This window comes from Vombatus ursinus, unplaced genomic scaffold, assembly GCF_900497805.2.
Source record: "Vombatus ursinus unplaced genomic scaffold, bare-nosed wombat genome assembly UNPS02014793.1, whole genome shotgun sequence".
In the NCBI taxonomy this organism is placed as follows: Eukaryota; Metazoa; Chordata; class Mammalia; order Diprotodontia; family Vombatidae; genus Vombatus; species Vombatus ursinus.
The window spans coordinates 8,356,458-8,369,741 of record NW_020954571.1 but is presented as its reverse complement, the minus strand read 5'-3'; the positions used below and the strand labels follow the sequence as shown (position 1 = coordinate 8,369,741).

The 13,284-nt window shown below is 41.8% G+C and overlaps 1 protein-coding gene across 1 annotated transcript in view; it reads left to right on the top strand.

Moving 5' to 3' along the window:
- LAMC3 (laminin subunit gamma 3) overlaps window positions 1-11,570 on the top strand; it is a 79,393-nt gene extending 67,823 nt beyond the window's left edge. Inside the window, exons 25-28 of the mRNA XM_027869606.1 lie at window positions 5,898-6,097; window positions 6,630-6,776; window positions 7,732-7,831; window positions 9,122-11,570. Coding sequence (XP_027725407.1) covers window positions 5,898-6,097; window positions 6,630-6,776; window positions 7,732-7,831; window positions 9,122-9,372 — 698 coding nt within the window. The 3' untranslated portion in view covers window positions 9,373-11,570. The remainder of the gene's footprint in view (window positions 1-5,897; window positions 6,098-6,629; window positions 6,777-7,731; window positions 7,832-9,121) is intronic.
- Window positions 11,571-13,284: the final 1,714 nt, after the last annotated feature.

The following is a 13,284-nucleotide window of genomic DNA, read 5'->3' as shown; positions in this document are numbered from 1 at the left end:
CTCTTGGTGACCTCATCTGGGGTTTTCTTGGCAAAGAAAACTAGAGTGGTTTGCCATTTCCTTTTCCAGCTCATTTTACAATTGAGGAAACTGAGGCAAACAGGGTGAAGTGACTTGCTTTCAGGGTCACAAAGCTAGTAAGTATCTGAGGTCAGATTTGAACTTGGGAAGATAAGTCTTCTTAACTCCAGGCCTGGCACTCTATCCATTTTGCCACTTAGCTGCTCATGCCCAGCACGTAGTAGTCACTTAATATTTATTGATTGATTGCAAATCTATACTTAAGGAATATTTTGCCTAAAACTAGCACCTCCCTTAATCTACCCTCCCTCTTATTGCCTCCTCTCCATTCTTCCCTCTCCCTCTTATTTCCCTGTTGAGTGAAATGTATTTCTGTACCAAACCATATATATGTGTGTACATTCTACTAGTTCATGTGAAAATGAGTTTTAAGTGTTGCCCACTCCCCCTAACCTTTCCTCCTTGGGCATCCTGATTACGTGAGATAATTTTTCCTATCCTTTCTCTTCATTTTCCCTCCTAGTGCATTCCTTTTCTCTATAGTATGACTGGTAAACGTCTAACAACTGGGTCTCTAAGAAAAAATGTACCCACAACACACTTTTAAGTTTAATATGAATTATTAACATTTCCCCATCACTTTCTTAATTTTGGAAATCAACAAAATAATAAATCAATCCCTGATTTATAGCATTTACTTATTTCCAAGCTGTAGCTGTTCACTTTGAAAATTTAACAATCAGCTCTCATGATTCAGTTAGAACTGATTCTATACCTCTACCTCCTCCCCTCCCTTTCCATTCTTCTTTTAAGATCATCAAAGCACAACAGAATTATTTTGAGGTCATCTGTTTAATGAGACTCCTCCTTTGACTCCTAATGATGATAGGGTTTGGAGGGGACATATCATGTATCATCTCCCCATATTAGAATGAGAATAATTTATCTATGTTTAGTCCCTTATGATTGCTGGTTCATGTTTACTTTTTTCATATTTCTCTTGATTCCTGTATTTATCTTTAGATTTTCTACTCAACTGTGATCTTTCCATCAAAAATGCTTGAAAGTCCTCTGTTTCATTAAAAATTTATTTTTTCCTCTATAGGATTATACTGTTTTTCTGGGTAAGTTATTCTTGGCTATAAGTCTATATCCTTTGCGTTCAATAATATCATATTCCAAGCTCTCTGCTTCTTTACAGGGGTGATTGCTAAATCATGTATGATCCTGACTGTGACTCCTGGAAACTTGAATTCTTTCTTTCTAGTTGCTTGCAATATTTTTTTCTTTTACCTTGAAGCTACAAATTTTGACTATAATGTTTATGGGAGTTTTCATTTTGGGGTTTCATTCTAGGAAATGGCCAGTGGAGTCTTTCCATTTCCACTTAACTCCAGATCTATGAAAGAAAACTGCCCTGATCTCTTAGAACCAGGGAGTGAAGTGGAAATGTTAAGATTCTTTTTTTGTTTCTTTATTCTGCCAGATTACTTCCTGACTTTGGGATTTATGTTAGAGCTGGCCTGTACAAACTTCTGGAGGGAATTTCTAGGCTGAGTTTGTATCTTCTAGGGTCCTGCTGCTGCTTTATTGGAATATTGAGTGTTGAGTTATTCCAGAATTTCAGGGATAGTTCCGAACTGGGTGGTGAGCAACAGAAATGCCAGTGGGCACCTATCTCGGCATTCTACGTAAGATCAGGCCTTTCTTTGCTGAATCTGAGACCTCTTCTTGTCCTAGAGCCCAACTCTCCCCCTAGAATATTACGCAAGGCCATTCCTTCATCCCCAATATACACAGACCACTCTCCCCTTGCTGACCTGGGCTGGGAAAACGATTGTGATTTTTTTTTTTTTACTGAGTCCAATCAGAACTAAATCTGTGGCATTTTCTAGAGTTCTATGGCGATGTTGTAGGATAGCTATATTTCTTCGTGCTACATCTTGACTCCGCCTGCTACAGCTCTTTTGTAAAAACAAAAGCCCTAACAACCCAATCACTGGACTAGGAAAAAACCTCCAGTGCCTTTGTCCCTTCTAGTTCTTAATTATTTTATGATCCTCTCACCCTCTCCATAAAATGCTGTGTTTCCTCAGTGTTGGCTTACCAGGAAGATTGTTCTCTCTCTAGAAGGTTATTCCTTGCCCCAAGTGCCAAGGTCTCCCTAGTACCTTCAATCTTCAATATGCTTTTTGAACTGTATTTCCCAGATTCTAAAAGCCATACACTATCTTACTTAGAGCTCATCAACCAAAAAGCATTTATTACGGCCCTACTTTGTACTAGGCTCTGGGGATACAAGTACTAAGAATGAAACAATTCCTATTCTCTAAGAATTTATATTCTAGTGAGAGTGATAAGACCATTCATATGCAGCATAAATATAAAGTGAATCAACACAAACATATATAAAGCAATTAAATACATATTATTATAGGAAGGAGGGCACAAAATTCCATATAACTTAATGTTTAATTTCCTCTTGCTAAACTCTCATTTGCATCAATTTAGCACAAGTTCTTAACATGGGGTCCCTGAGTTGTTTTTTTTTTAATATTTTGATAACTGTATTTCAACATAATTGGTTTCTTTAAATACTATGTATCTTTAAAATCATTCCTACGTGTCTTTTAAGACATTCTGGGAAGGCACCAGGGACAAAAAGAAGATTGAGATCTCCTGGTCTAGAGACCACAATTACAACAAATTACCCAGGATTCTCCAAATCCTGGGCAAGCCACTTTCCCTTTTCTAAAACTCTTTTGCTTTTCCATGCAAATGAAGCGGGATGAAGAGTAGGGACACTAGAGAGCAAAATTAAGTCCAGGGGGCATGGTTATTGTTTCCCCCCTACCAAACCACAATCCAGGCTTTTCATATTTATATGAAGCCCTTTTGATGCTCCGAGCCTGCTCTGGGTTAGTGAAGGGGGCCAAAGGGAGTCCACACTTGTCCCATCTATGATAAAACCACAGATGTGGAAGAACCTTAAGATCTGAAGATAAAAGAACAAGGCCTTTCTCAGTTTTCTTGTTTTGGTCTGAAACCAAAAGGAGTATTTATTAAACTCAACTCTGAGCACTTAAAGAAAGGCAAAAATGCTGTCCTTGTCCTCAGAGGAGGCGCTATTCTGAGGTAGACAAACTTGACAATAACTAGATATGTGCAAGACATATACAAACTGAAGGAAGGTGACATCAGAGGGGAAGACCCTAGCAGCTGGAGGGATCAGGAAAGCCTCCAGGAGAAGGTGGGATTTGTGCTCATTTTTGAAGAAATTCAGAGAAACCAAGAGGCAAGGTGAGGAGGGAGAGCAAGCATTCCAGACATGGAGGACAGGTTTCTTCATATCACAATTTTTTTTTCCTACGTGGAGCTATAAAATGCACAGAAGGAGACTGGTGTGGTGGGTTGAGTTCTAAACTTGAGTTCCAATCCCACCCTTGCCACTTACAATGTGACCATGAATGAGTAAGTCAAAGAAGAATAATGCAAAAAGGTTGTTTCTGAGCCTCAGTTGCCTCATCTGTAAAGATGATAACAGTACAGTCAGTCAGTCAATTAGCATTTATCAAACGCATTTTGATTAATTAAATTAATTTTATTTTATATATTATAAAATTCATGTATTTATGAATTATTAAATTTGTTTAAACTTAATTAAGCATTTGATAAATTAGCATTTATTACATATTTGCTTTATGCCAAGAATTGTACTAAGCCCTAGGGATACAAAGAAAGCCAAAAAAACAATCCCAGCTCTCCTGAGGCTCTCAGTTTAATGGGGGACACAACATGCAAACAATTCTGTACAAAGATATGTACAGGATAAATGGGAGTAGTCTTGGAAGGAAGGAACTAAGATTAAGGAAGGCTGGGAAAATACTAACACGTTTAGTACCTATTTCAGACAGTTGTGGGGATCAAAAGAGATAAACTATATAAAGTTTTTTGCAAACCTTGAGGCGCTATCAGTTACTATTGCTTCCAAGAGCATTTTCTAGGAAGAGGTAAGCTTTGTTCTTGACAAACATCACTCCAAGCTTACATTTCTGAATTCTTAGCTTGCTTCTGGGACCTTCCTCTACTACCGGTTGATGTTTGTTTATAGAATTCAAATCCAGCACCCAGGGCAAATCACTTAACCTCTTACTGCCTCAGTACACTCATCTGTAAAATGGGGCTAATAAATTCACCTACCTGATTTGAGGATAAAATGAAATGATATTTGTAAAGTGCTTTGCAAACTTTTAAGTGCTATATAAATGCTCACTGTTATTATTGTTGTATTTATTATTTGTTCTAAGATGAGCTAAATTCACTTTTTTTCAAGGGAAACTATTGTTAAAAATTTTATTAATAACTCTTGTTGAGAGAAATCAAACACAGATCCTGGGCCTGATCTGTACAAGCAGATACTTTACGGTGTTTCATTTTACCTTAAGGGAATAATCTCTTATCTGTAGATTTAAGGCAGCTGAGCAGGTCAGTGGATAGAGTATTTGTCTTGGAAATAAGAAAGCTTGAATTTTAATTGTGTCACACAGTAGTAGCTGTGTGCCCCTTGGTAGGTCACTTAGCTTATCTCAGCTTTAATTTCTTCATCTGTAAAATGGGAATAATAATTGCAACTATTCCACAGGATTGTTGTGAGCATCAAGTCTAATCAACAAGCATTTATTAAGCACCTACTATATGTCAAGCACTGTACTAAGTCCTGGGTATACAAAGAAAGGCAAAATGAGGAGCAGATTTAAAGCATGTTAAAAACTTAAAAGTGCAATATCAATGCTATTATTTGGTCATGCTATTCCTCTGCTCAAAAATCTTCCATGGCTACCTACAACCTACTCAGTAAACTTCAAACTCCTCTATCTGCCATTCAAAGTCCTCCACAATCTGGGACCACTCTACCTTTCCACTCTTTTTCTGACATTATTCCACTTCATGAATGCTATAGCTCAGGCAAAATGGACTGCTCTCTGTTGCACCAAACTCAACCTATAATCTCATGCCTCCTTGTCCTTCCTCACATTCCTATAATGCCTTTCACTCTTCTCTTTGCTTGTTAATTAATGCCCAAATACCACCTACTCCATGAAGCCTTCCCTGAGCTTTCTTTCATGAAGTTTTTTTTTTACAATTTTCTGATGCATCTATTTCATGTATTATTAGGTATTATCAGACTAAAAGCTTTTTGAGGGTAAGAGCCTATGTCCAATTTAAACTTTCCATCTGTTTCAGCACCTAACACAACGCATGCGATAGGCACGTTAATAGTTCACATTTCCCATTCCATCTCTTATGCCACACACCTTCAAGAAGACCTGAGTTTTATCCCTTTCACTAAGTTACATAGTAGATAATGTAGGGGTCTTATCCCCCTCCTGTTTCTACACTGCTGTGAAAGCTGAAAACTTTTGGGAGACACTGTACTCCATGGTTGTATTTGTCCCCTTGGGTTTTCCCCATCTCATTTCTGTGTTTTCAAAACAACATGAAATGAATATAAAGGTTTTTTTAAATGGAAAAAATAATAACAGTTCATATTTATGTAGTTCTCTAAGATTTGCAAGGCACTTTCCTCACAAAATCCCTGAAAGGTAGGGAGGACAAATATTATTACTCTCATTTTACAGATAAAGAAACAGAGGCAGATAGCTTTTAAGTCACTTGCCCAGGGTCACATAATTAATAATTGTCTAACACTGGATTTGAAAACAGATCTCCTATCTTCAGGGCCACGGTTCCCTCTACTATCCAAAGATGCTTCTGTTGAATGAATGAATGAATGAATGAATGAATGAATGAATGAACAAGTAATATCTAAAGCCAAAAGTTCTAAGGGCATCATCTGTCCTACTCTTGTTTTGTAGAAATGGGAAAAACATTTCCACAGCCACAGGACCAGGCAGCTCTAAGGAAAAAGGCAAGGATCATCCAAGACAGACTCATTGGTGACACCCAGAAGAAAACTAAGCAGGCAGAGAGGACGCTGGGAAATGCTACTTCTGTCTCTGCCACGGCTAAGAAGAAGGCCAAGGAAGCTGAGTTATTGGCTAAAGAGAGGACAAAGGTCAGAACAGTTAATTGTTTCCTTGAGCGACTTCTCTTCTCACTATGGGCCAATAGAAGGGGATTGGCCCGAACCAGACTTGAGCTTCCTGCTTCAAGTTGGGGCCCAATTCTGATAAGCGTTTCTTCCCCCCCCCCCAATTGTGCAAACCATTCTGTAACTAACATTATTTGGCACCTATGAAAAACCTTTGGTTGGGCAAAGAACTATTGGCTAGTGGAAAGAGCTGGGGTTTGGGAGTGCTATTCATAGATCCAGAGCTGGAAGATTAAGTAATTAGTCCAGAGTCACAGAACCAAAATGTGTCAGAGATGGGACCTGAACCCAGGTCTCCCGGACTCCAAGGCTAGCTCTCTCCCCAAGTTACAATGCTGCCCTTCAGTTAGCATTCTTACTTTGGGACAGTTGAGTGAGATCTTGTTCGTGTGGTGCTTTGGGTTCCTGGGCATTGCTCTGATAAATATTCATCTTCCATCAAATGGTGGTAATTAACTCAAGCTATTCTTGGTCTTGTCCTGTTCTCCACCTCCAGCATTCCAAAGCCTTGCTGAGGAAAAGTAAACAGGAATACCGAAAAGCCGTCAAACTCACTAACCAAGCACAAGGAACCCTCCAGGACATCTCCAGGCAGGTGATGGTGTCCAAGGAGAGAAGGAGGGAGATGGAGAAAGTTGAGTGGGTAAGCTGACCACTCTCAAAGCCCACTTAATTTCCTCCTGGTTGGTGGCCTCTCTGTAATTAGTTACACATGTACATCTTAAACTCAACATGTCCTCCACAGAACTCACTGTCTTTCTCCTAAACTCTCCTCTCCTACTTTCTCTATTACTGTTGAGGGCATTACCATCCCCGCCCCCCTCCCCCCCCAGTCTTCCAGAATCTCATTCTAGGTGTCACCTTCGACTTCTCACTATCTCTCGCCCGTCATATCCAATCTGTTTCCAAGACCTGTTGATTTTACCATTGCAACATCTTTTAAATAAGCCCCCTCCTCTCCTCTGACACTGCCGCCACCCTGGTGCATGCTCTCATTCCCTTATACTTGGACTGTTGCAATAGCCTCATCTTTCCCCACTTTAATCCTTCCTCCATTCTGCTGCCAAAGTGATTTTCCTAAGGTGCAAAAAACTGTTGTACTCAATAAACTACAGTGGCTCCTTATTACCTCCAAGGTCAAATATAAAACCCTCCATTTGGCGTTCAAAACTCCCCCCCCCAAGTCCCTCCCCCACATTTTTCCAGTCTTCTTACTTTACATTCCTTCTTCTCTCCACACATACTCTTCAGTCCAGTCACATCGTCCTCCTTTCTGTTCCTCGAATAAAATACTCTATCTCCACTGACTTCAAGTCCCAACTAAAATCCCACCTTCTACAGGAAGCTTTTTGCAACCCCTCTTAATTCTAGTGCCTTCTTTCTGTTAATTGCTTCCTATTTTACTTTTTTTAGCTTGTTTGTACAAATTTGTTTGCATGTTGTCTCCCCAATTAGATTATGAACTCCTTGATGGTAAGGACTGTCTTTTGCTTCTTTTTGTAGCCCCATCACTTAGCATAGTGCCTGGCACAGAGGAGGTGCTTAATAAATGTTTATTGACTAGCTGACTCATGGACCTTATCTTTCTCTTTTGGAAGGTAGGGACTGGGTTGAACAAGGTAGAAAGGAACATACGGGAAGCCCGGATCTCCCTGGAGATGGACATCAAGACCTTGTCTGTCCTGCTTACTCGAGTGGGTAAGAACTGTGTCTCTTAGGACACCTTCTCCTCTGTCTTCCATAGAAGGCTTCATCACCACTGACACATCTTTATTAAGTAACTGCTCTATCAAGGCATTCTGCTTAATGCTGTTGAGGATACAGAGATAGATGAGATTCAATCCCTGCCCTCACTGAGATTAGCATTTAGAGGGAAGATGAGATAAGACTCATGACAAAATCATTCACAAGGTAGTGTGTGTGCCAAGTAAGTGTCCAACGGTTGGTTTAAATAGATACTCATGGTTCAAGGAGGGTAGAGGAGGGAGATAAGGCAACTAGGTGGCACAATGGATAAAGCACCCAGTCTGGAGTCAGGAAGACTCATCTCCCTGAGTTCAAATCTGATCCCAGACACTTACTAGCTGTATGCAAGTCACTTAACCCTGTTTGCCTCAGTTTCCTCTTCTATAAAGTGAGCTGGAGAAGAAAATGGCAAACTACTCCAGTATCTTTGCCAAGAAAACTCCAAATGGAGTCTCAAAGAGTGGGATGCCATTGAAAAAAGACTGAACAACAACAACAGAGGAGTGAGACATCCCTGTGTGCTGGAGTGGTCAGGGAAGACTTCATAGAGAGATAGTATTTTTGATAGGGAATGTAAGGACCAAGAAACTCCAGGTGAAGAAATTCTGTCTCCTAATGCAGATCTGCATCTGCTGGTCTCAGAGCTTTGACATGTGAATTGACTTGCCCAAATCAAGACTGAACTAACACCCAGATCCATCTCATTCTGAGGCCAGCTCTTTTTCCACTACTGCAGCCTGCTTCTTGCCTAGCAATCTTTTTTCAGGATTGAATTCCATTCCATTCTATTCCATCCATCCATATTCAAGGCCTTGTGCTGGGAATTAGGGAGGCACAGATGATAAATGGCACAGTCCCTCCCCTTAACAGTTTCCCTGAAGAGATAGGATATGTATATGTCCTCTACATACAATGTTGAATGTGATTCTCTGGAAAGAGAGATCCAAGCAAAGGAAAAATTGAAGAGGGAGAGAAGCTTTCAGCTGAGGGAGGGATAGGGACCAGAGAAAGTTTCCTAGAAGGAGGTGGCCTCTGAGGTGAACATTAAGCATATTAATTCATTAAGCACAGCAGGTTGAAAACAGACTCCAGCTAAAGAGGGCCTGGCTGCAGGGGGATGGTCTTGGCCATCCTCAAGCTGCTGGCCCCACAGAATGATAAGCAGGGGGATCTGGGGATCTGGGTTGGGAGAACTGAGGGATAGTGTTTGCCCTTCCCTCTCCTTTCCTCCCCCCAACCCAGGGAAGCTGGACACCCACCAAGCTCTAGCCTCAGCCCTGAATGAGACGGAGCAGAAGCTGGAGACACTGAGGCAGCACTTGGATGGACAGGGGCCCCTGCAGGGGAAACTGAGCCTGCTACAGCAGGAGGCAGAACAGCAGGAGCTCCAGATCCAAGACTTGGAGAGTGACCTCAAGGAGATCCAGGCAGACAAACAGAACCTGGAAGACATTCTGCGCAGTCTGCCAGAGGGTTGTGCCAGCTGGCAGTGAGAATCCAACCTAAGTGCCCCCCAGCACACAGACACACATATGCCTATACCCCTGTGGGTACACACCGACTCATGTGCATACACAAAGGTATACCCCGATGTGTGTATGTATTCATGCCAACAAGTGGCCACACAAATATGTACATGGGCCCTCACACCCACGCCAATATGTGTGCACACATCCCTACATGTGTACATACTTACTATACATTGTACATATATGCCCACATCTGCACAATCATTCATGCCAATAATGATTCCCCAGCTATACCACCATGTGGGGACACAAAGACTCAGAGAAACATGTTTATATACCATAGCAACATGTCTATGGGCATCCTTCCTCCTCTACGAACATACCCTATCTTATTGAGTACGTTCATACCCATACCACTGTGTGTATATATGTACATTTCTGCCCACGCATAGACCAATACCAACATGTGCTTATATAAATAACTGCCTGTGTACACATTCCTATTCCATGAATACCATTCCCTATTATCTCCTCCCTCTAACAACTCATATATACATGAGCATGTGTGCTTACACTCATTCATGTGTGCTCACACTCATACCAATGTGTGTGCTCACTCATCCCTATGGCACGTCCCCACAGACAGACCTCTCACCATGTTATTGCATGGATGCACAAAACCCACTCACATACAATGATCCGTTCATGCTGCCAGGTGAGCTGTGTGGTCCCTTTGCTTGCCAGCCTACAGATTCCCATATATAGTTACCATCTCTCAAGAGCCCAGTGATGAGTGGACAGAGTTCTTGCCTCTCTTGGGCCAAGAGGACTGGCAGGTGCCACTCCAGATGATCACTGGAGAAACAGGAGAGCAGGGGCTGTAGGATTTAGGGAAATCTCTGCGTTCCCCAACCCCCAGCCTCTGTACCTCCCATCCAGATTAGGATCAGTGTCTCCTCCACTCCCACCCTCCCATACACACACCCATTTCACAGATTGGGAAACCAAATAGGCACATGGGATTTCTTGAAACCAAATGACTGCCGAGTCCACTGCTTGACCAGTTAGGCAGGTCTGCAGGATCTTATCTGTCTCTCCCTCCTAGTGTCTTGTCCCTCTCTCTTTCTATCGACTTATTTTGGTGCTTAATTCCTGTTTCTTGAAATTAATTACAGTCTCCTAAGGAATTCTCTCCCCTTATAGCCCTTTCCATTGCACTGAGGCCCTTTTACTATGTGATGCCACGTGGAATTCATTTCAAAATTGCCTGCACCTTGGAAGGAAGAAGACTGCAGGCCTGGGTCAGAGGGTAGACAGGAGCGTAGATATTTCTGTCAGCTAGAGTGATTCTGACTCAGCAGCTCAGTTTCCTGTTGGACTTTATTAGCCACTCTCCTCAGCCCACACAGGGAAGCAACCAAAGGAACGGAGTCCGCGTCTGAGCTCAGAAGGCCAAAAGGCTGACTTCTGCATCTCCTCAGCTCAGAGGAGATCTCCCTGCTTCGGCTCATCTGGTCAGGTGCTTGCTCCTCCAATTCTGACCTCCAGGCTTGGAATAGAGAATGGCATGCATTCGGGAAGGGTCATGGGGGGCTAAAAAGGAGGAACAGAAATGAGGGATTCTGGCGCATGGGGTAGGAGAGAGCAGAGAGACGGGGTGTTTGAGCACCTCTCTGAATGCTGCCACCTCCCTCCCTCTCCCACCAACCCACTACATAGATGACTGTAAGCAGGGATATGGAGTGAAGGGTCCCCAGATCCCCAAAGGTTTTTAAAATAGAAGACAACACCTTACAATGTGGTCTGGAGACAGAGCGATAGCGTAAAGCCCTTCTGTTTAATCTAGAAATAAAAGGCCTTAGAAGGATATTTGAGTTTTATTCTGACATTGCTGCTTTGTTGGGGGGGGATAGGGAAGTGTACACATGTGAGTGTGTATATCCATCAGTCCAACGATCAACAGGCATATATTAAACACCTTTTTGTACCAGGCATTATTCTGGGCACTGTGATACCAGGACAAAAATGAAACATTGCCTTCCCTCAAAGAGCTTACATTCAATGGGGGCAACATGTATTCCTAAGTATATAAAAATACATAAAAAGTAAATAAAAGGATACAAAGTAATTTGGTGGGAGCCAAGTCACGGGAAAGCCAGAGAGAGACAGCTTCAGTTGATCTAGTATGAAACAGCCGGCAAGCATTTATTAAACGTCCACTGTGTGCCAGGCACCATGCTAAGCTCTGGAGAGATGAAGAAAGGCCAAAAAACACCAATTAGTCCCTGCTCTCAAGGAGCCCATGGTCTAATGGGGAATAAATTGGAGACAATCACCAGAGGGAAGGCAGCAGCATTAAGGTGGATCAGAAAGACTTCTTGTAGAAGGTGGGGGTATAGCTGGGACTTGAATGAAGTAAGATGAGCCGGGAGACAGAAATGAGGAAGGAAGGAAAAGCGGGCATGGAAGAGAACCCTGTGAAAATGCAGGAAGTTTTGAATCAGAGAGTGACTTGATAAAAATGGTATTTAAGTCCAGCAACATATGTAGGATTAGAATGAGAAAAAGACAAGGGTCAGGAAGGCCAGCTAGGAAGCTGCTTGCGATGTAGTCTGGTGCTGCTAAAGGTCGGCTGTGGGGCAGGAGTAGCAGTCAAGCTAGGGGATATATTTTGTAGAAAATGCCAAACCTGGAGTCACCTTGAAATCCTGAGTTCAAATTTAGCCTCATATACTTACTAGCTGTGTAAACCTGGGCAAGTCACTTAATAACATGCCTTTCCTCAGTAAAAGGGGGATAAAGAATAGCACCTACCTCCCAGGGTTATTATGAATATCAAATGACGTGGTATTTGTAAAGTGCTGCATAAATGTTAGTCATTACTATCAATACTGATATACAAAGACATATAATGATCTTTTGGATTTGGCTGTCAAGTAGACCTTTGTCATTGCCTCTCATTTAGTCAATCAATCAGTCAATCAAAAAGCATTTATTATGCACCTACATTGGGATCGTCAGGTCCCAATGATACATGTGGTAGTGATGATACAAATGCAAAGAATGGGACAATCCTTACTCTCTTACATTCTAATAGAGCTAATGTGGTTCCAGTGGTGCAGTCGATTCTGGTGATTGTTCTCCAGGATACAACTCTTTTTATTAACTCAAGTCCCACTTGACTCCCTCTGTGCATTCAAGAAGATGGGAAAGCTGTTTATGTTCCATTTCCTTAGAGTTATAGGGGAGCCCTTGAAGTCCCATGACTTTCTATTGTTAACAAGCTGATTTCCTTCAAGAAATCACTGTCCCTGCCACCCCAGGGTGGAGCAGAGCAGCTGTTCAACATCTGGTTTTTAACACCATACAATTGTTGAGGTCAGGAAACAAAGGAGGAACTCCTTACTGCCACTGAATGGCAGTGAGATTTAGGAAGGCTGGGTATACACATACAACCAGCACAACCAGGGTGAGGCAGAATTTCCAGGTTCCGAGAATCTGAATTCTACTCTGATATTATTGTTCTGTTTGCTTCTACTGCTTTCCTCTCGCCATCATAATCCTTAAATATAATTACTCCTACCAATACTGGGGACTAGAAATCACTTTTTTTTTTTCCAGTCCCACCCCTTACTGAACAGTGACCTGTTTACCACTGGCCTCTAATATTTCTATTAGGAAAAGAACCCAAGAGCCCATCTCCAGAGGACCACGATGTTTATAAAAGTATCACTATGAAGTAGAAAGAGGACTGAATTTGGAGTCAATGGACTGGAGTTGCAATTAGCTCTCACTTTCAAGCAACAATGTGACTTGAAAAGCAAATCTTATCTGGACCTCAGTTTCCTCATCAGTAGAATGAAGGAGTTGGATTAGATGACCTAAGGTCCTTTCCATAGCTCTAGAAATATGAGCCTTCTATCAAATAGTAATGCC